This window comes from Myotis yumanensis, unplaced genomic scaffold (assembly GCF_028538775.1).
Source record: "Myotis yumanensis isolate MYYU_CA2020_CCGP unplaced genomic scaffold, mMyoYum1.0.hap1 SCAF_1, whole genome shotgun sequence".
Taxonomy (NCBI): domain Eukaryota; kingdom Metazoa; phylum Chordata; class Mammalia; order Chiroptera; family Vespertilionidae; genus Myotis; species Myotis yumanensis.
In genome coordinates, this window is record NW_027223752.1 from 36,603,129 (window position 1) to 36,630,715 (window position 27,587).

The window sequence follows — 27,587 nt, forward strand, 5'->3', positions numbered from 1 at the left end:
ACATAACCAATTACTATAACCATAAAACAGGTGCAGTTTACTTTTCCAAATGCAAATTCATAGAAAAATGAAATTTCCTTCCATGTTAGACTGTTGCTGGTCCTATAAGTACAGGTGTGTTAATACTATTCTTACACTTACTCCTCTCCATGATAACTGTGGATCATCTAAGATGAATGGAGGAATTTTTACTTCATGCAACACATTTTCTGGCAATTACTTCTATGTGAATGATCCTCAAAAGTATCTTTCCTTCTCATCCTGAGTTCTAGACTCACTTTCCAACTTTGTACTGAATAGGTTCAACAAACACATCAAATTCAATCTATCTAAATCTCATCTTGATCTCCTAATAGATTCACTAAACCAGTCAATGAAGCAGAGATTACGGTGACAGTTAAAATCTTCCAATTCAACTAAATTTCTCCTTTTCTTTACCACTCAACTGGGGACAGCGGGAATGGGGGGAGTGGGAGGTACAATGGGAGAAAAAGCTAAAACCGGAAGAACCAGGTCTTAGAAAGGGCAAGAATCAGAACATCTCCAGGAATCTAGGTTCAGGAACTAATGAAAATCCCTCTGTGGCAGCAACATCAGTATACGTGAACTTCAACCATTTTCAATCCAGGTAGAGTACTTTTAGTTCCAAGTAGAATGTAGTATGTAATGGCAAACCCTATTCTGTGTAAAAACAACAATACAAAAAACTTTTAAATGTAACTTTTTAAAAAAGCCATGTGAGGCATCTAAGTGCATGATTATATTAACTAAAATTCCACAGGACAGTAGTCTGTAATAAGCCATGTTCTTGCTTGGGGAGCACTTGCTGATTCCAGGCACAATGTGAAGCACAGGCTTGGGTCCCACAGAAGGTGTGAAAATTCAGAAACTGCAGACTCACTAAACACAAACCCATTTTTCTCCATGGACCACTTAATGAATTCTGGGGCTTCAAAGGAGGCTAGAGAGCAACTGTTAAAACAGACTGAAATTTTCGTAGCCTTGTGATATGAGATTAAAAGAATAAATTTAGAAAATAAATTAAAATGTATAACTAAACATCTATTATAAGTGAAAAAATAGAATAACAATAAAAAATTCCATCAATGCAAAAGAAAGTGACAAAGAAAAACTAAAAAGAAATTGAAAGATGGGTCAATAGGGGAAAAAAAGCAATGTGGTAGACTTAAATGTAGCAATTATATTAAAGTGAACAAGAAAAGGTTATCACTGGACAAAAAAATAAAATCCAGCCCTATTCTTAGAAGAAACATTTTAAATATTTAAATTTACATTTAAATATAAGGACACAAGAAGGTTTAAATTAAAAAGATGAGGAAAATATGCCATGCAAACCATAACCAAAAGAAAGCTGGTATGGCAATATTTATACCAAATATATTAAACTTTATATCCAAAAAAAGTATTATGACAATTAATAAAAAAAGTTAATAATAATTAAAGGGTCAATTCACAGAAAATAAAGTAATCTGAAATTTACATTCACCAAATAATTACAGAAGTGCATATACAACCACTGTCAGAGACTTTTCTAATTAGCTGATAGAAGCAGATTATAGAAATAAATAAATCTATATTAATTTAGAAAATATTAACAACAATTAACCAAACCAACTTAATTGTTGGGTCTGCAGAAGAGCAGACCAAACAACAGCAGAATATACGTTTTTCCTAAAACATTCACCAACGTGTCTTTTGCTGAGCCATTTAATAAATTTCAAAAAACTAAAATGATACAGAATATAAGTTTAGATGGTTGAAGAACAAAATAGAAATAAAAATTAGAAAGATAAACTGAATAAACCCACTTAGAAATTAAGCAACACACTCCAAAATAGCCTGTAGGTCAAGGAAAAAAATCATAATAGAAATTTTAAAATTCTTTTAATTGAATGACATTAAAATAGAACATTGTCAAACTTGTGGGATGCAACTTAAAGCTCTGATTAGAGAGAAATTTAAAACTTTCCAGACATGTATTTAAAAAGAAGCAAGGTTTTAAATCAATGATATAAAATTCTTTCTGAATAAACTTTAAAAAGAACAGCAATAAGACCCAAAAAGACTATAAGAAAGAAAATTATCAAACTAAGAGTAGAAATCAATAAAACAAACAGACATACAAGAGGAGAAAAACAACTAGAGATTGGTTCTTTGAAAAGGTATGTAAATAGATAAACTCTTAGCAAGATAAAAAGAGAAAACACGAATGAAAAAGGGGAATTACTACAGATATTATAAGGAGAAGAAAATTTAAAAGGCATTATTGAACAACTTTATGCTAATTAATTTGAAAATGTTGATAAAATGGGCATATTCCTTGAAAAAATACATCTTACAAAAACTAATGGAAGAAAAACATAGAAAATCCACATAGTATAATTACAACTAAAAAGATCAACTCCAGAATTTAAAACCTTCCCACATGTTCCCTTTCCCTTCCAAACCCAAACTTAACCCCCTCCCCCAAAAAAACAAAAAACAAAAACAAACAAAAAAAACTACAGGCCCAGATGGTTTCACTAATGAAATTCTAACAAAGATTTAAAATAGAATGAATACCAATTTTATTCAAACCCTTTTAGAAAATAGAATTGGACTGTGTAACCTGTATAACCTTGATAGCAAAACCCAAACAACAGTATAAGAAGGAAAAATTACATTAAACATGTCTTGTTAACATAGAAAAAATCCAAAATAAAACATTGGCAAATTTAATCCAGCAATATATTAAAACGTTAATGCAAACTCCAGGAAGAAAGCATCTAATTATCTGGCTGGGAAAGCTAGGGATCTTGACTAAAAATCTCACTACAATATTATCACCTAAAAAAACACACACAAATATTAAGAGATCCTGTTTCAAAATATATTTTTATTCATTTCAAAGAGGAAGGGAAAGGGAGATAGAAACATCAGTGATGAGAATCACTGATAGACTGCCTCCTGCACGTCCCCTACTGGGGATTGAGCCTGCAACCCAGGCAGGTGCCCTGACCAGAAATGGAAGCATGATCTCTTGGTTCATAGGTAGACACTCAACAACTGAGCCACATCGGGGCAAGATATTCTTGATAGCATAAGAAATAATGGATGCAGAGTTGCAAAAATAAAACCATATATAATGAAAGGTTTTAGATAGATGGCAAGTGTTCTAGGCATTCCAATCCATTCACTTGCTCATCAGTCTATATATGAGAGATGAACAGTTACAGAGAAGAGAGCCTAGAGCAAATTCTCCAATCGATCAACAGAAACAAAGACATCCCCCCACTTTCTAATACCAGCTTCTCAAACAGAGCAAGTAACATATGAGCTGTGAAAAACCACATCAGTTTTCTTTCTGCTCATATCACTGCTCCATATATTTCTATTGCCTGGGACAAATTTTCCCACCAGAAGCTTCATGCTTTAGCTCTAATATATTTGGAAAGATTACTACATAACTCAGAAAAACAGGTAATCATAAGTTAATTATGCCTTCTTTGTGGTTTGTAAATTTACAGTTTAGGGCTGACAACTAAATTCCAGAAAAAGTTTCTTCTACCTTCCTGGACCAAACAAAAAACAAAAGAAACATAAAATCCTTATTAATAGGCCATAAGGTCAAATTTGAATTTTTAAAAAGTGGTATTCTCAAAATTAATTAATCTAGAAAAATGAGGATTTAAGTTAAGAGGAAAGCTGTCAATTAAGTGCTCTTTATATTTTATAAATCCTGTCCAGTTCTGCCATCTGTCCAGTTTGAAGTTCACTACTCAAGGGGTTTCTGAACAAGTTTCAATAATTTTCCAGATGTTTTCTGCTAAATTTCAATTCTAACTGAGAGGCAAAGTGGCAGGTTCAAATCCCCAAATGCAAAGATTCTGTGAACTAATAGAAATTTCACATTACTAAACATTGAGACAAAACAAACATGAAGCATGAAAAGGTATTCTATAGAATAGCAAGCCAAGAATGTGATGATTTCTAAATTTTAAAAAGAAAGCTTACTGCATGTATACTTAATGTCCTGGCAATTAACAAGTAAGAAAGGTATCTGGGGAAAGCTAAATAAAAGTAGGAAACATGAGTAAATAAGCCCATATATTAATTAACTTAATCTAGATTAGCATCACCTCATGCCTAGAATAATATTGTGTCTCCCAGTTAATTTCACTCCAGTCAGGTACATGCCCCAAATCCATTTGAAAACCTAAATCTTCCACAAACATTTTTACTGTGTCATTCCTCAGCGACACTATAGCTCCCTATTATCTATCAACCAAGACTAAACTAAACTCTGGTTGTTCAGGACCACTATGATTTGACCTAATCTAATCTATCCAACATTATTTCTGGAGATGAGAATGGTGAATTAATTATGGCTACAAATTCTCTGCAATTCTTCCCTTCATTTCCTTAATGTAAAGTGGCCCTTTGACTGACACAGACTAACAAAATGCGGCAGAGTGACAGTGTGCAACTTCTGATGTGTGGCCTCAAGAGGACTTTCAGTTCCTGCTCTTGCCTTTTTAAGGTAAGAAACCTGGGCTGTCCTGCTGGATAAGCCATATGGGAGGGAACCAGCTGATGGCCCCAACTAATCACCAAACATGGGCACAAGGTCATCTGGACTATCTTCTAACAGATACATGTCACATTTTTTAATAGACTAGAATTAGCAATGATAATAATTTTCTAGATTCTAGATCCAGTTATTTTATTTAAAGATAAATTTTTTTGTTTCTTTATTTTAATGTTATAGTTTAGAGTAGCTCAGCCTCTCAATGATAATGTTTATGTTATAGTCCATATGATAAAAAATTTAATATACACTAATTTAAATCATATAAAGTTTGTATTTAATGTATCAAAATTCCAAAGATAATTATAAATTAAATATAAGTATATAAATTAAATGGCATAGCTTTTCTATATTAAAATTCATATGTAAAATAAGATTAGCCACTATTGAGAAATTCTCTATATTAAATAAACAGATATTGGTATAAAAAGTACCTTATTAAGATATTTAAATTTTTGTAAAAATAGCTTATAGAAATAATTAAGTATTTTTTAATAGCTGAATGAAACCCTGCACCTAAAAGCAAATTACAATATTTCATCACTCTTCCTTTAGTTTTTTAGAACCTACCGGAGAGATTCAGCCATTCGCCTCAGATCTTCATTTTGCTGTTTTAAGCGTTCAAGCTTTGCCAGAATCTTGGACAGTTCTCGGCTAGAGTGATCAGGGTGGTCATTATCTCGTACCAAATGACCACCTATATAAAACAGCAAGGTCCCCCAGGCAAAAAGAATGAGCATAATCCAACGCCAGGAACCAGTCCATGGCCGCATTTTCAGATTTTCTACTCACTCCCCTAGCTTTCTGGAGCTCAAAGAATCACAAACATCTTAACTGTTTCCTGTTAGTGCAAAGGTAGTAGCCTTCTGCTGTTTCAACACATGATGATTCAGAAAAATTAGTGTCTCTGGTAGTGCTGTGGTGAATCTTTCAAAGAGGTCTTCTGGTATGAGTAGGAAGCTTTATTGTCCTGTGCTTCATGGACTCTATGCTGTGGAAAGAGTAAGATATGTATTTATTTAGGATATATAGAAATAGCATATGCTGAGATTCATGGAGTTAAAGGAAACACATTGGTGTTGTCTGGCCAACAGGCTGGCAAATAACTTAAGTGCCAATAATAAGAAGTAAAAAGCAAAAGCTTTTAGGTCTGCATATTAAATCAACCATGTACATCAGGGCTCTACCAAATAAATTAACTCTAAGCCTGAAAGTCCTCTAAGCTCCGTTATCACATTACTTTCTTATTTATATCATTGTGCAACAGGTCATATATGAAGATTAAAAGATTGTATATTTGAATAATCAATCAAATTAAGCAAAATGTATTCAACTATATAATTTGAGTTAATCTTTCCATTATCTCAAAAAGAAACATGTTCTCTTTATGAGTGAATTCATTCCTACAAGATCTCAACTCCATTCTCCCTTCATCTCCCTGCTCAGCAGCCATTTTACCACTTAAGTTTGCAGGTGACAGGCAAATTGTCACTTTTAGGATAAATTCTAAAATGACAAACATATTAGCCAAGCAAGGTTATCAGGGCCATTAAAAAGCTGGCAACCACTCCAAACATCACAGCAAAGGTTCATATGGATTAGGCTAGATTACTTCTTCCTCAAATTTATTTTAAAATACCAACAATTGCAATAGAAGTCTAAAATCAGTTAAATCTTAGTAACTATCCATCTTAAACTACAAATGCACATGCTTTCTCAAGCCTGGTTATGGGTTTCATATGTCATTTCTCCATGATTAGGCTTAGAATTCCCTTTGGAAACAAAACAATTTTCTCCCCAAAGGAAAAATTTGCAAGCAAAGATATATCTGATATTTCCAGAGCTACATAAGAAAAGTCTTATCTCCAGGCATATAGGTCCTTATAAAACAAAAGAGAGAAAATAAATATTTTCTATATACAAGATTGATAATGATGGAAACTTGACCACTAATTAAACAATTATGAAAGACTAGATAGAAAAGTTGGAGAAGAGGCTTAGAAAATTAGAGCACAGAGCTGCCATTTTTCTCCTTTTGAACTTCAAATCTCAATTGATTTTAAATGACTAAATATTTAAAGAGAAGAAAATCTCTTCAAATAAGGTCCTAGAAACATTCTACTTCCTTCCCATTTATTCCTACACTATTTTCCTCATTGTTACTAGATCACAATAGCTAAAACAAAGAATAAAATAGAATTAATAAGAAAAAAGCAATAATCCAAGAGAAAACTTGCTGTTTCGAGTGTTGTTTTAATAACTATTCTTAAGTCTATTGAGAACACTCTCTTTATTGACCACTCGCTGTTCTGTCTCAAAATCCTTTCTAAAACCCTGCTCCTCTAATCACAGGTAGCCCCATATATTCACTAAAACATAAGAATAAGTAAAGTCTATTCAACATCCCAGGTAAAAGATCCAGTCTACTTTTCATGTTATAGAAAAAAATGCAGATATTCAGGGCTTCCTGGTTAAAAACAGATTTAAAAAATGAATCCAGCCCTGGACAGTTTGGCTCAGTGGATAGAGCGTCGGACTGCGGACTGAAGAGTCCCAGGTTTGATTCTGGTCAAGGGATGTACCTTGGTTGCAGGCACATTCCCAGTAGGGGGTGTGCAGGAGGCAGCTGATGGATGTTTCTCTCTCATGGATGTTTCTAACTCTCTATCCCTCTCCCTTCCTCTCTGCAAAAAATCAATAAAATATATATATTTTTTTAAATGAATCCACTCTGATGATAAGGGATGAATTTAATTAAGTTAACAAAAGAAGTATTAAAATTGAATTAATTTGAATTAATAATGTTTGTGACAACATATCTAACACTATAAAATGCTATCATACCATATGCTGAAAATATACCCTACTTAATTCCAAGCTATACCAATAAGATATTAAAACTTTTTATATCTTTCTCTTCATAGTAAAAGTTTACTTAGGAAGATACCTGTAATAAAGGAAAATGAAGAGCTTTCCAAACAAGAATCATTTAAATAAAAAAAGATGTGCTGTAACATTTTACCTAGAATTATAAAAAAAAAGATCATAAATATTCAAAGCCAGCAAAAGTATAACATAAACTGAATACAAAGGTTTACAGAAAAATAAATTTTGTTACACAAAGTACTTTAGGTTTTTATAAACCATCATCAAAAAGCCAAAATATTAAATTACTCTATTTCACAGCACTATTGCTATTAGATGAGTTGTAAAAAGCAAGAAATTATTGTAGGAGCAAAAATGGTCACTTTCTTAATTAATAGCATCATTCTAACTATGTGTTTTGGAGAGAATGTTTCTCCAAACTTTATTGTTATAGTAAAAATGGGATTAACAAAAATAAATCAAGTTAAAAACCAAGTCGTTGTCTATGTAATTTTCCTTAGCATGATTTTAAAGAGCAGTTATAAAATTTTTCCCTATCCATAATAAACTAGAGACCCAGTGCACAAAAATTTGTGCACTTTGGGGGGTGGGGGTCCCTTAGCCCAGCCTACGCCCTCCGGCAGCCCAGGAGCCCTCAGGGGATGTCCACCTGCCAGCTTAGGCCAGCTCCCCAGGGGATTGGGCCTAAGCTGCAGTTGGATGTCCTTAGCACTGCTGAGGAAGTGGGGGAGGCTCCTGCCACCGCTGCTGCGCTCTCAGCCTTCAGCCCAGCTTGTGGTTGAGCGGAGCTCCTCCTATGGAAGCGCATTAACCACCAGGGGGCAGCTCCTGCGTTGAGCATCTGCCCCCTGGTGGTCAGTGCACATCATAGTGACCAGTAGTTACAACATTAGGGTCAATTTGCATATTACCCTTTTATTATATAGGATGCTTGCTTATGTATATGTTTATTGTATGAACCATGCCTACAAAAATGTAAACTCCATGACTTTTGTCCATTTAGTTCACTGATGTATGCCAAGTACTTAGAGCAGTGTTTGGTACTTAGTGGTACTAAAAAATATTTTTAAATAAATAAGTAAGTAAATTAGTGAGTGGAGGATATGATACATAACATATATTAGTTTGACAATGACATAGAATCCAAGCACATTAGCTTCAAATGCATTTTATGTCCCACTTAAGAAAGCAAATCTGAATGTAGACAGTGAGATAGTGTTACTTTTGTAGGGAAAACAGTTCAAAAGTAAAGTTATTCATAAACTTTAGGATGTATTATCGTCAACATAAATCTTGCCAAGATACCCCTAAATGATTAAAATACACTGGCCTAACAGGCCATAAGATCAACAGTCTTAAAGTTAGCTTTTAACCATGAGAAAATAATTTATCTTTACTTGTCTTATTTTCCTCATCTGGAAGAAAGTATGTACAGTCTTTGATATGAAAGCTACTTAATTTATTTGTAGAAGAATTTATTAGTGAAAATATCTCAAATTTATTAGTAAAAATATTTCAACATTAACTACATGAGATAATTTCTGACTATATATACTAGTGTTGTTGAGATTTCTTCTCACAGTGGATTGTTTTCAAGTATTTATTAATTCATCCCTATTTGAGATTCACATACTACCTTTTATCTGCAGAATATTAAATGGATTAAAATGTGTCAGGCTTCCTTCCACACATTTATTTAATTAGTGATACCACATTTTTAAAGGTAGTGTGTATTTAAATGATTCATTTCTTTTGGTATTTATAAACGCATTGGGTTATAGCTGATTAATGTCTATAACAAAAAACATGTAATTCTTCAGAGCAATTTCTTAAATCTGGAAGCTGCAATACATCATCACTAAGTTCAGGGGCTTTAATCAAGTTACTTAAATGAAGTTAATATATATAAAGCATTTACTATAATATTTGATATGAGGTGTTCAACAAAATTCTCTCTGCTTATTCGCTATGACGATATTAAGCTACCATACTGAGAATTCTATACACAGTGAAAATAATCTTTCAAAAATAAACTTTTCTAGAAAAAAAAAGTTTGAAAAATATACTGTGCCAGCAAAACTGCACTATAAAAATTGTACAGCATGGTTCTTATCAATATTTATAATGAAAAGTATCTAGAACAAATCTACCATGTAGTTTACCTAATTCTATACAAAACCATGATTCATTTATACATTCATTCAAAAAATACTTATTGAGTCCCTATTACATAAAAGACACTGTCCTAGGCACTGGGGGTTACAGCAATGAACAAGCAGACAAAAATCACTGCCCTCAGGAAGTAATATTCTAGTGGATTATAATTTTTAAAAAAGCCTCTTCCCCGAAAGCATCTTCTTGTAGTATCTAACATACTGACTGGTACAATACCATTTATAACACTACCAGAGGCCCAATGCAAGAAATTCGTGAAACAGTAGGCCTTCCTTCCCCCGGCTGCCAGCACTGGCTTCCCTTTGGCACCCAGGACCCAAGCTCCCCTCGCAGCCCTGGCTTTGTCCGGAAAGACGTCCAGAAGGATGTCCAGTCTAATTAACATATTATACTTTTATTATTATACTAGAGGCCCAGTGCACAAAAATTTGTGCACTTGCGGGGAGTGGGGGTGGGGGGATGTCCCTCAGCCCCACTTGCGCCCTCTCACAGTCTGGGAACCTTCGGGAGATAACCACCAGCTGGCTTAGGCCCACTCCCCGGGTGGCAGATGGCAGGCCCAATCCCTAGGTGCCTGCCCAGGTGACAGATAACAGGCCTATCCCTAGGTGCCTGCCCCGCCTCCCCGGGTCGCGCACAGGGCAGGGCCGATCAGGGGGTTGGGGTGCCGTTCCCAGTCCCGCACAGGGCAGGGCCGATGAGGGGGTTGGGGCGCCACTCCCGGTCGTGCACAGGGCAGGGCCGATAAGGGGGCTGGGGCCCGCCCCGGGTCGCACACAGGATGCCCGGGTGGGCCGGCGGATCGCTGCTGCCCCGCCCGGCCGTCCCAGGTCCGGTCCCACACGGGATGCCCCCCACCCAGGATCGCAGATAGCAGGCCCGGATGGCGGCAGGGCAGGCAAGATGGCGCTGTCCTGCCCTGCCTGCAGTATGCAAATTAGTCGCCATCTTTGTTGGTGGTTAATTTGCATATCGCCCTGATTAGCCAATGGGAGGCGTAGCAAAGGTACGGTCAATTACCATGTTTGTCTATTATTAGATAGGACTAGAGGCCTGGTGCATGAAATTTGTGCACTGGGGGAGGGGGTGTCCCTCAGCCCAGCCTGCACCCTCTCCAATCCAGGACTGCTGGCTCCCAACCGCTCGCCTGCCTGCCTGCCCCAACAGCTTCTGCCTGCCAGCCTGCTCACTCCCTAACCACTCCCCTGCCAGCCTGATCAACGCCTAAATGTTCCCCTGCTGGCCTGATTGCCCCCAACTGCCCTCCCCTGCAGGCCCAGTCGCCCCCAACTGCCCTCCCTTGCAGGCCCGGTCGCCCCCAACTGCCCTCCCCTGCAGGCCCAGTCACCCCCAACTGCCCTCCCCTGCCAGCCTGGTCACCCCTAACTGCCCTCCCCTGCCGGCCCAGTCACCCCCAACTGCCCTCCCCTGCTGGCCTGGTCACCACCAACTGCCCTCCCCTGCAGGCCTGATTGCCCACAACTGCCCTCCCCTGCAGGCCATCTTGTGGCGGCCATCTTGTGTGTTGGAGTGATGGTCAATTTGCATACTGGCCATGACTAATTAGCATATCTGGTCGTGACTGTGAGGGCGTCATGACCAATTTGCATAATACCCTTTTATTAGTATAGATAGATTAAGTTGATTGCTCTTGTTCTTATAAGAAGACTAGAGGCCCGGTGCACGAAATTCGTGCACTGGGGGGTGTGGTTCCCTCAGCCCAGCCTGCACCTCTCACAGTCTGGGAGCCCTCAGTGGATGTCCTACTGACGGCCACAGTCTGGCAGCAGAGGATCGGAGCAGGCGTCCTGTGTGTGTGTGTGTGTGTGTCCGCTGGGAGCCTGCCCTCAGCAGCATTGGAGGCTCAAAGCAGGCATTCTGTGTGTGTGTGTGTATGTGTGTGAGTGTGTGTGTCTGCTGGAGGCCTGCCCCCAGCTACACTGTGGAGGCTTGGAGCAGGCACCCCTCTGTGTTGATCTCTCAGGCTCCTGGCCTCCACTGCGTGTTTTTCTCTCCCTTGAGCTGTGGCCAGGTAGGGGTGCTGCCTGCAGGCTGCGCTTTCCTGCTCATGGATCACCGGATCACTTCAGAGACCAAGGACAGGCCCTGCTGGGTGCTGCCTGTGGGGAACTTTCCTGCCATGGCGATCCTAGAAGCAGGCCCACCTGGGGGCCAGACGCCCTCCACACTTGCCTGCTGTGGGATCGCCATGGCGATCCCAGGAGCAAGCCCACCTGGGGGCAGCCGGCCCTCCGCACTTGCCTGCTCTGGGATGCAATCCCAGGAGCAGGCCCCCCTGGAGGTCGGCCGCCCTCCGTACTTGCCTGCTCTGGGATCGTCCCAGCTGGCAGCGGGATGTAGGCAGCACATGGGGGTCCTGGCTGGGGGCGGGGCTTAGGCGCACGGGGCTTAGACGGCACACGGGGGTCCCAGCTGGGGGCGGGGCTTAGGCAGTGGGGACTTAGGCGGCACACAGGGGTCCTGGCTGGGGCAGAGCTTAGGTGACGTGATTGCGCCGCCTAAGCCCGGCCGCCCAGGGCCACACACGGGGGCCCGGATGGCGTCTGGCACTGGCCAGCCCTGCCTGCAGTATGCAAATTAGCTGCCATCTCTGATGGCGGTTAATTTGCATATGGTGCTGATTAGCCAATGGGAGGCATAGCGAAGGTACGGTCAATTACAATGTTTCTCTATTATTAGATAGGATGACCAATAGCCATGCCACTTTACTTTATCCTCACCTGTGGATATGTTTTTATTACTATTAGTGAGAGAGAAAGAAAGAGAGAAACATCAATATGAGAGAGAAACATCGACGGACCCCACAATCTTTCCAATATGGATGATGCTCCAATCAACTGAGCCACCCAGCCAGGGCAATAGACACTTTCTTTAGCATGTGAAAATATTTCTAAGAATCACATTCAAGTGACTTCACTTTAATGCTAAGCACAAAAAATAAGCATGTGACAATTTGCTACAGAACCAAATGACTAATAATCTGGCCTGTCCTACTATGAACTATGTTCATAAGAGGTTTGTCTCCTAAACTCCAAAATAATTCAGGACTAATATAACTAATATAAATATGTATACCCTATGTAAAGGCAATATGGCATTATACATCAAATAATTACATAAACATGCCCTTTGATGAGAAACTCCACTAGCAAAAATTTATACTAAAATGTATTTTAACATGTGAACAAAATGAATTACAAAAAGCTATTCATTACAAAGCTGTTTACAATAGCTCCAAAGTGTGGGGGGGGGGGGGGGGCTCATAATTGCCCATCAATAAAAATATGTAGAATAAGTTATAAACTACTTTTCTAAAAATGCATTTTTTTACTCTGATGCCAAAAAGGAGGAAAATGTAACCCACAACCAAGAAGAAAAGCAGTCATTTTAAAACAGACCTAGTAGACAGAGATGATGTTAGCCAACAAGAACACTAAAACAACTACTAAAAATATCTGCTAGGATTTAAATTTAAAAATAAATACAATGGGGGCGGGGATAAAAACTGTAACAAAAAAAAATCTGAAAAAAATGTTAAAGTCTCTGGAAAGGATTAAAAGCAGAACTGTAGAGGAAAAGTTAAGTGAAATTAAAGATGAAGGAATAGAAAATATCCTAATCACAAGAAAACAAATTTGTAATTATGAATGGTGACAGATGTCAACTAGACTTTAGTGATTATTTCACAATATATACAGATATTGAATCATTATATTGTGTATCTAAAACTAATATAATGTTATATGTCAATTTAAAAAATTTTCCAAAGAGAAAACTATCTAGAAAGAAAAAATCTGATTGTTGATAAAAAAGAAATATTTTAAAGCAACCACTGTTTACAGCACTTATCTTCAGATACAATATATTACAGCTTTCTATTATCGTGAACTGAAAACTGTTCAGATGATAAAATTCAAATAAAAATCATCCATCATCATTAGTAAGATAGAAATTTACATCATTGGCTTCAGGGCCAGTTGGACATCTACAGGCATTTCCCCATTTTGACATTCAGCTTGAATAAAGATTTCTTGGAATAATACTAGTCAAACTTAAGTTAATACTGAAAATAAGCTCAGTCATGAGCATGTACAGAATCCCCAATGTATTTTAAAATACAAATACTCTGGAGGAGAAAATAGTCACAGGAGAAAATACATACAAGGTAAAAAGCATATCCAGGGACTTCTAATCAGAAAAAACATGCTGGGACAATGGAACACATTTTTTTTAAATGACTAAAATACAAAAATACACTTTATTATCCAGTGTAACTCAATGCAATGGAATAAACAAAAGAATTAACAGAAAAATATAATCATTTATTCAACAAACTAGAGGCCCGGTGCACAAAAATTTGTGCACTGGGGGTGGGGGGGTACCACAGCCCGGCCTATGCCCTCTTGCAGTCTGGGACCCCTCAGAGGATGTCCACCTGCTGGCTTAGGCCCGCTCCCTGGAGGATCAGGCCCAAACTGGCAGTCAGACATCCCTCTGGCAGCCCGCCAGCCCTCGGGGGATGTCCACTTGGCAGCGGGGAGCAGGCCTAAGCTGCAGTCAGACATCCTTAGCATTGCTAAGGAGGCGGGAGAGGCTCCCACCACCACCGCTGTACTAGCAGCCGTCAGCCTGGCTTGTGGCTCAGCAGAGCTCCCCCTGTGGGAGCGCACTGACCACCAGGGGGCAGCTCCTGCATTGAGCATCTGCCCCCTGGTGGTCAGTGTGTGTCATAGTGACCAGTCATTCCCAGTCATTCTGCTGTTAGGGTCAGTTTGCATATTACCCTTTTATTATATAGGATAGAGGCCTGGTGCATGGGTGGGGGCCGGCTGGTTTGCCCTGAAGGGTGTCCCGGATCAGGGTGGGGGTCCCGCTGGGGTGCCTGGCCAGCCTGGGTGAGGGGCTGATGGGTGTTTGCAGGCTGGTCACATCCCCTTCAGGGTGGGGGTCCCCACTGGGGTGCCTGGCCAGTCTGGGTGAGGGGCTGATGGCTGTTTACAGCTGATCACACCCCCTTCAGAGTAGGAGTCCCCACTGGGGTGCCTGGCCAGCCTGGGTGAGGGGCTGATGGCTGTTTGCAGCTGATCACACCCCCTTCAGAGTAGGGGTCCCCACTGGGGTGCCTGGCCAGCCTGGGTGAGGGGCTGACAGGTGTTTGCAGGCTGGTCACACCTCCTTCAGGGTGGGGTTCCCCACTGGGGTGCCTGGCCAGCCTGGGTGAGGGGCTGATGGCTGTTTGCAGGCTGGTCAAGCCCCCCCAGTGGCGACCCTCACTCCATGGAGGTTTGGTCAGCCTGGGTGAGGGGCTGATGGCTGTTTTCAGGCTGGCAACACCCCCTTTAGGATGGGGGGTCCCCACTGGAGTACCTGGCCAGTATGAGTGAGGGGCTGAGGGCCGTTTTCAGGCTGGCCAAGCCCCCCAGGAGACGGAAGCTCCCAGTCTCTCCTTTTTTTCTCTTTTCTTTTTTATTCTGAGATTTATTTACCTTCTATAATTGAAACTGTAGCCTTGAGAGGAGCTCAGGGCCGGCCAGGGTGGGCGGGAGGGAAGCTTGGCTTCCTCCATCGCCAGGGGCAACCCACTCCTGCTTGCTCCAGCTCCGTGGCCATGGCTGGCTGAAAGCAGGTATCTGGTGTTTATTTACCTTCTATAATTGAAACTTTGTTGCATTGAGTGGAGCTCAGAGCCGGCCGCAGCAGCTGGGAAGCTTGGCTTCCTCCATCATTGGGGCAACCAAGACTCCTGCTTGCTCCAGCTCTGTAGCTGCCGGCCGCCATCTTGGTTTGGTTAATTTGCATATAGTCGCTCTGATTGGCTGGTGGGTGTGGCTTAAGGCATAGCAAAGGTATGGTCAATTTGCATGTTTGTCTTTTATTAGTGTAGATATAATAAATGACTACTATAATATAACAGAGGATATGTAGACTGTTATGTTCTAAAGGCTACTAGTAAAGGTTAATAAAGGGAAACATAAATAAAACTTTTAAAGAAAAGCTAACTATCAATTATAAAGTACAATTATTTAAAGAGCCCTATACATATATAATTCAATTCTAGATTAACATACACCCAACACTATATCTTTAATTTCTCATTTGATCTCAATTCATTTTCAAACTATGTATTACAGTTTATTTAAAATCTTACTATCCAGCCTCCATATATGGAAAAATAGTAGTTGATAAAATTGTATGTTTATTATTTTAAGAGAGTAGGAAAAAGCAAGTAAAAATACATGGTGTCCCCAAAAAATGTATATACACTTTAACAGCTAACAGTTCAATTTTTAAAATGAAATGTATTTTAATAAACACTGCCTTTATAATTATTCAAAGTGTGTGTATACATTTTTGGGAATACCCTATAGTATCACAAATTAATCTGGCCTTTAATGCTAGTTTAAATCAACTTTTACTTATGTAAAAGTGCTAGCTGAAACCAACTAAACTGAAATGTAGAAGAGAGGGACGGTGGGAGAGAAAGGTTCGGGAAAGAGGGGCACAAGAAGGGACAGGAAGGGGGAAGGGAGAAGAGAGAAAAAAATTTCACACAGCTCCTACCAGGATTATAAAATTCAATTTTCTTTCATTACTTACAGAGTCATCTTTCATACTTTCACATTGCTTATCAGTAAGGTCACAGCGTATACACATATGAATTTAAAATGCCAGGCATATTGAATACATTGAGCAAAAATACTCTTATTTATTCACTAAAACCAGTCGATATCTTAGAAATTAATCAACCTATTTGTGAAGTACAAACACATAATCACATTTATGAGGTTTCTATCAGGAGTATCTAATTTATGTTAACTCAAGATAACACACCAGTTGTGTTTACTGATGCAATTAATTTATACTACTCAAATGAATCCAAAAATCTGGCTTTGGCAACTTTTCCCTTGGTCCTGAATATATTAATACTGCCCCTTAAATGGTAATATTAATAAGTTCAAATAAAATACATAGTTTACCATTTTATCTGGTTATCAAGTATACACTAATATGTACTTGATTGGCAGCATAATATAGTAGAAAAAGCAACCATTTCAAATCAATCACTAGCTATAAACATATTGTTGGGCAGTTTACCCAACAATAAAATGGGAATAGTAATATATCTTCATCACATGAAATAATATATGTAAAAGTGCTTTGTAAACTGTACCACAATGTAAAAATATCACTTACGCCCAGCCAGTGTGGCTCAGTGGTTGAGTATAAACCTATGAACCAGAAGGTCACAGTTCAATTCCCAGTCAGGGCACATGCCTGGGTTGCAGGCTCAATCCCCTGTAGGGGGTGTGCAGGAGGCAGCGCATCAATGATTCTCTCTCATCATTGATGCTTCTCTCTCTCTCTCTCTCTCTCTCTCTCTCTCTCTTTCTCTCTTTCTCTTTCCCTACCCCCCTTCCTCTCTGAAATCAATAAAAATATATTTAATTAAAAAAAATAGCAGTTACTATTGTCTTTCTCTTGTTCACTAGAAACTAGGTATACCATCTTCTGCCAGTTTCCAGAAGAGGCTAAGTTCTTATCTATCATGGGGTCTTCATTCTTCTTGTTTCTTCTACCTGAACTGCAATTCCTTTGGTTCATTCTTATAATTCAGATCTCTACTTAAATGTCAACTCTTTTAAGAGACAGTCCCTGACAACTTGCATCAATTATAACATGCCAGGATACAAGTAAGAGAAAACCCAACTCAAAATGGCATTAAAAATAAGAAAACTTTAATTACTCAATTAAGAAAAATGTAGCTAATCAATCACTCTGTGAAACAGTCAAAAATCTCTTTGCATCTTTCTATTCTATGCACTCAGCATGTCAGCTATTTTACTCAGGCTACCTCTCTTCAAGGTAGCAAGTTGGCTGCCTCAATTCCAGCCACATGTAATTATGTGTAAAAGAACAATTAGCAATGTCTTTTGGTCTGTTTCATTTTAAGGGAGAGGAAATGTGCACATTTTATCAGCTAAGATTAAGTCACCTGTCCCTTGAAAAATCAAACACTGAAAAGGGGAATGAGATTACTGTTATGGCTTAGCCTAATCAGAATTTATCCCTAAGGGTAGGCTCCAGAACAAAATTGAGACCCTGAAAGAATGACTACAAGACTGCAAGAATGTGACACACATCTTATCTTTTTTAAAAAGCACTCACCATCACCCATTATTCCCTATCACAACACTTATTGACTTATTTATTTCCTATACTAAAAGATACGTACTAGTAGAGCAGGGACTTAGAATACAGTGCCTAAAAAAGAGCAACTCCTTTATTTATACTGGTCAAATAAAAAGTGAATGCATGACTATCACCCAAATGTACACATATTTAATATCTATAGTCAAAATCCTAGGCAAAATTAAAATAAAATCAAGCCTTAGAAGAACTGAACTAAGATTCAAAGTCATTTTCATGTTTATTCATTTATTTTTATACACAAAATATATCAACAGTAGATGCTCAGAAAGAAATACTTTCAAATATAATTCTGAACCAAAATCTTGCATTCAAGCCAACTTTTTGTTAAATATTTTTTTATTGATTTCAGAGAGGAAGGGAGAGAGAGAAACATCAATGATGAGAGGGAATCATTGATCGGCTGCCTCCTGCACACCCCCTACTGGGGATCGAGCCCACAACCTGGGCATGTGACCTTGACTGGAATCGAAACCGGGACCCTTCAGTCCCCAGGCTGACTCTCTATCCACTGAGCAAACCAGCTAGGGCCAAGCCAATTCTTGATAAGCTGCTGATTCCTTAAACAAACATTACATTTAATAGTTACTAGAAAGAGATAAATATACTGCAAAAATCCCAAGCCATGTACAATACAAGTAATGAATAAAATTCACAATCTTTCTAGATAATTTTTTCTAAAGAACAATATAGATTCAAAAATTCAGATTCAAACAGGTTTAAAGCTGATTCTACAGAACATATTCAAAAGTATAATAAGCATTTTATGCTACTGTAAATTTTAGTGGGAGCTATTTTTTAAAAACACACATTTCAATCTTCATATAAGAGGCATGATATCCCTATAAGGGCTGATCTTTATTATTGCATTTATGAAGAGTATTAAAATGATATTATTCCCTAGCAAGCAATTCACCAATAGTGTCAGATGGATAGATGGGTGGCATAGAGACAATTTATATATCCTAAAATAAGATAAATTTAAATAAATTGTGGTATAATCATTGGTGAGATATTGCTCGATTTAAAATGTTAAGTATGAAGACAAATACACATAATATAATGTAGGTAAAAATGCAGTATGTAGAGGAAATGGATAATGTCCATAGTTAGCATGATTCTTGCAAAGTGTAAGCTGTAAGGTCAGAAAGAACTGGATGTAAATCCTGGCAATACCAATATAGATTTGGGCCAATAAAGAATGAGGTAGGGAATTTTACCTTCTGTGAGCCTGAATTTTTTATCCTTGAAATGACTTTAATATTTCCTATCATATAAGCTTATATCATTCTAAGTTTAATGATGATAATAACTACATTTATTAAGTGCTTCCTGAATGTAAGGTACTTTTCTCTTGCTTCACAATTATAATATTACTAGAGACCCAGTGCACAAAATCTGTGCACTGTAGGGGGGGGGGTCCCCTCAGCCCAGCCTGCCCCCTCTCACAGTCCGGGAGCCCTCAGGGGATGTCTGGCCTCCCTCTGCTGAAGGCAACTGGGCTGATCAGGGGAAGGCGCCACCCCCATCACACCGCTGCTGCTGCCACTGCTGGGTGCCACAGCCGCCAAGGTGTTTTCATCAACACGGACTCCAGTTTCTTCACCACGAAAAAAATGACAACTTTCTTTAGGCATTTTCAAGACGTGTCTTTCATAGTATATGACATTTCTTTCTTTCTTTTTTTTATCCTCACCTGAGGATATTTTTCTATTGATTTTTAGAGAGCATGGAAGAGAGATGAAAAGACAGAGAGAAACATCAATGTGAGAGGGACACTTAGATTGGTTGCCTCCTGCATGAGCCCTGACCGGGGCCCCAGGAAGGGAGGAACCTGCAACCTAGGTACATGCCCTTGATCAGAATCGAACCCGGACCCTGCAGTCTGCAGACCGAGGCATTATCTACTGAGCCAAACCGCCTAGGGTAGGATATGACATTTCTTAGCCCTCCAGCAGTGGACCTCCACTGTGGCTTGGGCAGGGCCCCCCAGCTCTGCTCCAGGCTTGCTCAAGCCTCCACTGCAACTTGGGCAGGGCCTCACAACTCCACTCAAGCCTCTGCCGTGGCTTGAGCAGGGCCCTCCTGGCTCCGCTCCAGGCCTCACGCGCAACCTCCTCCTGTCTGGTCGTAACCCATTACAGAGTCCCGGCCTAATCTGCATAATATATATATATATATATATATATATATATATACATATATATATATATATATACATATATATATATGTGTGTGTATATATATATATATATATATATATATATATATCTTTAATCTTCTCAACAACCTTATGATGTAAGGACTATTATCCCCATTTTACAGTGGAGGAAGTTAAGGTATATTGAGATTAAATAACTTTCCCAAGGTTGTAAAACCAGTAAGTGGCAGAACCAAAATCAATGATAGGTATTTTAAGAAGAACCTGCTAACTATAAGAATTGCAAGGAAAGAAAATCTTCTACACATACTTTTTAAACCAAGGACAAGCAACTATATAACTAAGATATGTGAAGTATAATTCAATCCAAAGATTTAAATAAGCCTCAAACATTTCCTCACAAATGGCACACTGTTAGGAAAACTAGATAATATAAACTTCATTTGACCTCATATTTTTTTTACATTTAAGACACAATGAAGCAATTTTTGGTTCCAGACCAAGAAAGAGAAGATGCACTTCTCCATATCCCTTCCACTAAGAACAGCTAGAAACCCTGGACATCTCTGTAAGACAAATACAAGAAGACTGCAAAAGGTGAAAAGGCAGATGTGCTAGGAATCCAGGAACTTTAGGAACAGTGTGTCAGTGAGGTCTCTGATGCAAAAAGTATAACACTAGGTTATGGCATTAAATATATGTAGGGGAATATTTAGGACAATTGAAAGAGGGAAATGGGACTTAGAGAGGTAAAGTTTCTATACTTCACTCAAACTGGTAAAAGAGCAATACCAGTAGATTGTGTTATGTATTGTTAATGCATACTTTAAGCAACTACTAAAATAACTATACAAAGAGACACACTCAATAATATTTAGTGATATAGTCATTGGACGTTTAACAGTGAGTTTTAGAATCAAATAGAATGGAGTGTTTGCCCATTTCTCCTACTTCCTAGTTATGTTACTATGTCTAAATTACGTAACTTCTTGGTAAATTAGAGTTAATAACATTCATTTTTGGACCAATTATAGTTAAAACATATTAGCTGCAATTATTATGATACTACTAGGGGCATGATACAATCTGTACACCGGTGGGGTCTCTCAGCCTGGCCTGTGGAGATTGGGCCGAAACCAAGTCTCTGACATCCCCCGAGGGGTCCCAGATTGTGAGAGGGCAGTTCTCGGGTGACACACCCCAGAATTGTGCTCCCTCCTCTCTGGTTCTGGGTGCGTCACCCAAGAACCACACCTGCCAAGTCACTGCAGCTCGGCAGCTCCTGCACTGAGCATCTGCCCCCTGGTGGTCATTGCGCATCATAGCTACCGGTCAGACGATCGGACAGTCGCTCAGGCTTTTATATATAGAAGATTATATTTTGATTATATCAAACTATTAACCTTATTTTATTTATTTTTGCTACTTTAAATGAATAAATTAGTATAAAACTTAAATATGTATGTAAAGCCTAGTGATGGTGACCAGCATCTATGAAATCTACAATTATTTATTAGTAAATAAAAGTTATGCATAGACTTTCCTTGATCCCATAGATTTTGTACCGTAGATCTTATAACCTCCTTGATATCAGTCTTGGCAATGATTTTTTTTCCTTATTTAACACCAAAAGCAAAAATAAACAAGTGGGACTACATAAAAAAAATACTTCTGCCCAGCCCGTGTGGTTCTAGTTATGTGACTATGTGATTGAGCATCAACCCACGAACCAGGAGGTCACGTTTTGATTCCCGGTCAGGGCACATGCCTGGAGTGCAGTTTCCAATCCCAATAGGGGGGTGTGCAGGAGGCAGCCGATCAATGATTCTCTTTCATTATTGATGTTTCTATCTCTCCCTCTCCTTTCCTCTCTCTGAAATCAATAAAAACATATTTTTTTTAAAAATGCTTCTGTGCAGCAAGGGAAACTATAAAAATGAAAAGCCATCCTATGGAATGAAAGAGAATATTTGCAAGTCATATATCTTATAAAGATTTAATATTTAAAATATGTAAAGAACTTATACAACTCAATATAACAAAGCAAACAATCCATTTAAAAAATAGGCAGAGAAAAGGGAGACATGTAAAACTTTAGACAATATAAAATAAAAACAAAACAAAAATAAATAAATAAATAAATAAATAATAAGCAGAGGATCTGATTAGACATTTTTCCAAAGACAACATACAAATGGCCAACAGGTATATTAAAAGCTGCTCAACATCACTAGTCATCAATGAAATGAACATAAAATTCACAATGAGATATCACCTCACACTTCTTAGCATGGCTATCATAAAAAAGACAAGAGATAACAAGTGTTAAAGAGGATGTAGAGAATAGGGAACCCTTGTGCACTTGGTGGGAATATAAATTGGTGTAGCTACTAGACAACAGTATGGAGGGTTCTCAAAAAATTAGAAATAGAACTACCATATGATCCAGCAACTCCATTTCTGGGTATTTATTTAAAGAAAACAAAATTACTATCTTAAAAAAGATACCGGTACCCTCGTGTTCACTGCAACATTATTTACAATGGCCAAGACATGAAAACAACCTAAGTGTCCAGCTACAAAGTGTAAATGGTCACAAATATATGGAAAAGAGTGAACAGATCTACAAGGGGGGGGGGGGGGAGAAAAAACTACATAAGAACCACATTTGATAAATTACAATGAAATACATGACCTGTGGTCTTTGTAGGCCTAGAATTCCAAATTATCCAAATAAAACCAAATCATAAATTAGGCAACATCTCTTACCCTTTGAGACAGCTTGGAGGGATCTGGAGAGTATCATGCTAAGAGAAATAAGTCAGTCAGAGAAAGATAAGTATCACATGATCTCACTCATATGTGGAATCAAAGTGACAAAATAAACCGATGAACGAAGTGGATCCAGAGACCTGGAAGCATGGAACAAAGTGTAGAATCTCAGAGGGAAGACAGGAGAGGGTGGATGAGAGGGAGGTAATCAACCAGACTTTGTATGCATATTTGCATAACCCATGGACACAGACAGTGGGGTAGTGAGGGCCTAGGGTGGAGGGCGGTGGCATGCTAGAAGGGGTCAATGGGAGAAAAAAGGGGACATATTCTTTATTCAACAATAAAGAATTATATATATATATGTATATATATATAAATTTTTTAAAAAGATTTTATAAAATTCTCAACTCAGACATCTAAACATGTGTCTATCAAAGCTACTAAATTAAATGTGTCAAGTCAATTATTTGGTGTCATAGGATTCATTAAAAGGTGAGGACCCAGGTATTCCACAAATATATCTACTACATCAGCATAATTGTCATCAATCCCATTGCAGTATATCATTTACTAAACATGTACTAGGTCTCTGTGCAAAGTGTTTTCTTTATTTTACTCAATTAGGCATCATAACAACCCTATAATGTTATTTTTATCTTCATTTTATTGAAGATAATAGCAAACGTTTACTGACTATTTACTATGTGTCAGTTTTACCCACAGTGTTTTATAGATAAATACTATTATTATCCCTAATGTACAGATGAGAAAGAGGATGCTAAGAAGTTAGTAACTCACCCAAAGTCACACAGCTTTTAAAAATAGCAGAGCCAAGATTCAAATCCTCACATACTGGCTCCAGAGTCTACTCAACTAACTATTAAACTATACTAATATCAAGTAAACCAGCAGAGGGTAAGTAACGTGCCTAAGATCATAAAACCAGAAGGAGCCCAGATTCACAGCCCAGATCTATTTAACTAAGGAGAGTTGTTCTAAACTCCAAATGAATCAAAGCAATATGATTTGACTCACCAAGGAATTATTACTCTGCAGAGACAGAGTTACATACACACTATGAAAATAAAAGAGATAGTCTATGAATTTCAATGGTAAGCAATTTAGGAGAATGAAATGTAGTATATCCATGTTACTTATCTAGGCAACACTACAGGTAGACCAGTTAATTTTAGTAATAACAGACCAAAAACAAAAGCAGCTTTGGCAAACAGATCTAGTAAATGTCATTTATCAGTTTGAATTTTCTCACAAGTAAATATTCATTAGTACATAAAAGACCTTGAATATATTTTAAATCTAGATATTGTATACTATCCAAAAAAAGTAAAGCATAAACACCAATCAATGGACATATCTAGAAGCAGTAATTTTTAAAGGTATCAGAAACATTTTTAAAGAAATAATAAAAAGTAACAGAATCAAATTAGATTTTTTTTGTTATCTGTCAGAATTGATGCATTTATAGTTCTCTCACCTATAATTACAACCCTGACCCTCATCCCTTAAGAGAGATGTAAATTATGGCCATAAACTTCTTCAGTGCTTTTTTTAGGATTTATAATGTACAATTCTGATACCAGAGCTAAAAATGCCTTTGTTAAACCTGAGCACACAACATATAAATCACAATACTACTACTGGCTTATTTTCAAACATTCCCCTAAGAATTTCAAGTCTCAATTCCAAGAACACCACAGACACACAATGACTATCAGGAAGGGTACCTTACACCTAGTATAGTAATTAAAATACTGAAAGCACTAATGATAAAGAATACAGCTCATTGACCAATTGAGTCAACTATATATGAGTCTATGGGGCGCAGCTCCAATGTTTTGGACAGGTTCAAGCCTTGGACTGAGGAGAGGGCACAGTCCTCTCGTTGCCACGTGCAAGTCCCAGCTTGGAGGGCAGAGCCTTCCCAGCACAATTAGCCAACAGCTATAGCTGTAAGCTTGAACCTGTGGTCTGAACACGTGGCCCCACGTGCCTGAGTGATAGAGTTCAGGTGCATGTAATTGAGTGGGACTGAAACCCACGAGAATGATGTAAACAACTTGATCACGCCCCTATTTTGCCTCATGGCAACTGCTATAAAATAAAGACACGGCTTGTGGGCGCTGGCGCTGTCCATCAGAGGGGCAGCGTCCCACCGAGACCCAGCTTTCATTCTCATGTCTGTCTTTTCTAAGCCTTTCATTGCCCCCACTCAGGGTCACTGAACCAGGCTGAGCTGGCATGGCACATAAGGCGCCCTGAGGCTGAGTATGCCATGGCCGTGCCGGCTCCCCACATGAGTCATTAATTTTTCCATGAGTACCTTCAAACACATTAAGCCAGTGTGTTCTTCACCAAACATATCTTTTTTTTTCATAATTCCAAACTTAATGAGACATTCTCAATTAACCTCACACCAATTTATATGTTTACACTCTACTTCCAATTACGTTTTTAAACTAATTGGAAGAATTTTAAAATAATAATGAACAGTACCAAACTTATACTATTTCACTATACCTCAAAAGATGGAATATAAAACATTTTTTATTAATAAAATGTTCCTATTCTAAGTAAGATTTGTTGTTTTTTTAGTTATATTGAATCTGTTGGGGTGTGTGTGTGTGTTTTTTAAGTACCATAAAACAGCCAGTAATCTTCAGTGAGGCATAAAAGTACCAAAAAGAATAAGCTATTAGAAATCATTAGAGTTACACCAATGTTAATTTAATGCATCAGTTAACTTCTAACTAATATTAGATGAAAAGTGGCCAAAGCAGGTTTTATTTACAACTATGTGTGAAAGAATAACAGAAATATTGTTATTAAGATTAATTTAGGCAACATTTAAAACTGGATTTTTACAAACAATAGTATTTGAGCACGATTTGAAATGGATAGATTGTATCACTTGCTAAGAATACCACTGTTCATTTTTTAAGTGTTAAGAGATCTCTACTTTCACCCATGAGGAAGAAATAGGATCCAAATTAACTAACTTCCAATAACAACTAGAAAACTAAACAAACTATCTATATGACCTTGGACAACAAGCAGCTCAAAACTGACTCCTACATAAAGGGAAACAAATAGGTGAGTCCTATAATTACCTGGGGTGTCTTTCTGAAAGCATTTTCAGAAAGCATTTGCAGTATGTAGGAGAGGAAACCCAGATAGAAGTCAGTGCATTGCTGGTTGAAAAGACAGAGATTACTGTACAGAAAGGCCAAGGTAACAATTATTTGGGGAGAAAAGTACCTGAAGTGCAAGAGCTACCCAAAATACCTATGGCAGGGGTGGGAGTGAGGGGCGGGGGGTAGGAGGAGAGAAGGACCCTTGAATACCAATCTGCACGTGTATAGGGTGAAAACCCATAAAGTCGAGCAAAAACAACTTATTGGAAAGAAAAATTAACAGGTAGCTAAAACTGAATAATTCCTAGAGCTTACACAGAGCCAAGAATCATTCAAATTCTCACAAGCAAGATAAAGACTCCTCATTGAATCCTTAGGGCATTCAGTAAAGATCCAAGAAGACAGGTCTACTTTGCAACTAGGCTATGAAAGCACAAGAGTAAAGGTTCTAGACCAGCGGTTCTCAACCTGTGGGTCGCAACCCTTTGGGCGGTCGAACGAACCTTTCACAGGGGTCGACTAAGACCATCCTGCATATCAGATATTTACATTACGATTCATAACAGTAGCAACATTACAGTTATAAAGTAGCAACGAAAATAATTTTATGGTTGGGTCACAACATGAGGAACTGTATTTAAAGGGCCAGAAGGTTGAGAACCACTGTTCTAGACCTACCCTAGAAAACCTTAAAAAACATTAACACACATGGAAAGGGAAGAGGGAAGGAAAGAAATTTGCTACTGTTGAGCATGTCTCAGAAAGTCTCAGTCTATAAAACTCTCCCACCCATGCAAATTCCACTTCACACTACATGGGACTTTGTCTTGTGTGCCAACAGAAAAGGATTCCGAGATACTGCAAGGCACTGCCAGGCCTACAAATAAAGGTAAAGAAGGTAAAAATAGGTGCAGGGTAAGAATGAAAAAAAAAAAAAAAAGGATTTGGTGTGTAAAGAGAACTACTAGTAAGAGTATGCTAAGGTAGTTGAAATGTTGGGGAAAAGATTAGAAGCAATATGTTTTGATGGTTTAAAAAGGTTATGTCATATCAAAAAAATTGAGAAAAATTGTTTGAATAAATATCTCAGACATTAGTTGTTCTGCCAGATGTAATTTTAAAATACAATACAGACGAAGATGTAAATCTGTAGGCATATGGCAAGCTTCCAAAACATGCTAAAATCAATGAGATACATTTGATGCTGAAATCCAGTTTGATAATACTGAATATGATGATAAAGACCATGATGATATCTAATACATTCCAAGTTTTCTGAGGATGAACCCCAAAGGTGATAGTGCTTCCCTGAACTTTAGAAAGTTAACCACTTTCTGTGGGGGGGCATAGGCCAGGAGTTGGCTGAAGGTGCCTGCCCCTGCCTTGACTTTTCCAAACAAGTCTGAGCCCCCAGGGGTTTACTTAGACATGTCCTTGCTTAAAGGACATGAGAGACGCATGTGCTTTCTCAAGGATGCTTACCGTGCTGATTGTATCTAGAGGTTAATTTTAGTTCAAGCTATTGTTACAATAAAAAGCAGGCATTCGGGGCTTTTTTGGCTCCTTATGCCAACTAGCCCCTTAGCCTCTCTTTCACAGAAACATGTGTCAGAGTAATTAT

General features: G+C 38.4%; 1 protein-coding gene and 1 pseudogene across 7 annotated transcripts in view; one reads left to right on the forward strand and one right to left on the reverse strand.

Moving 5' to 3' along the window:
* FUT8 (fucosyltransferase 8) overlaps positions 1–27,587 on the reverse strand; it is a 226,598-nt gene that overhangs the window by 112,287 nt on the left and 86,724 nt on the right. For 6 of the 7 annotated variants that reach the window (XM_070418252.1, XM_070418213.1, XM_070418232.1 and 3 more), the window contains one exon: positions 5,159–5,579. The exons of the other annotated variant lie outside the window; for it this stretch is intronic. In XM_070418252.1, coding sequence (XP_070274353.1) covers positions 5,159–5,361 — 203 coding nt within the window. In that variant the 5' untranslated portion in view covers positions 5,362–5,579. The remainder of the gene's footprint in view (positions 1–5,158; positions 5,580–27,587) is intronic. 7 annotated transcript variants of the gene reach the window in all.
* Positions 23,914–27,226, forward strand: LOC139017454 (eukaryotic translation initiation factor 1A, Y-chromosomal-like; annotated as a pseudogene).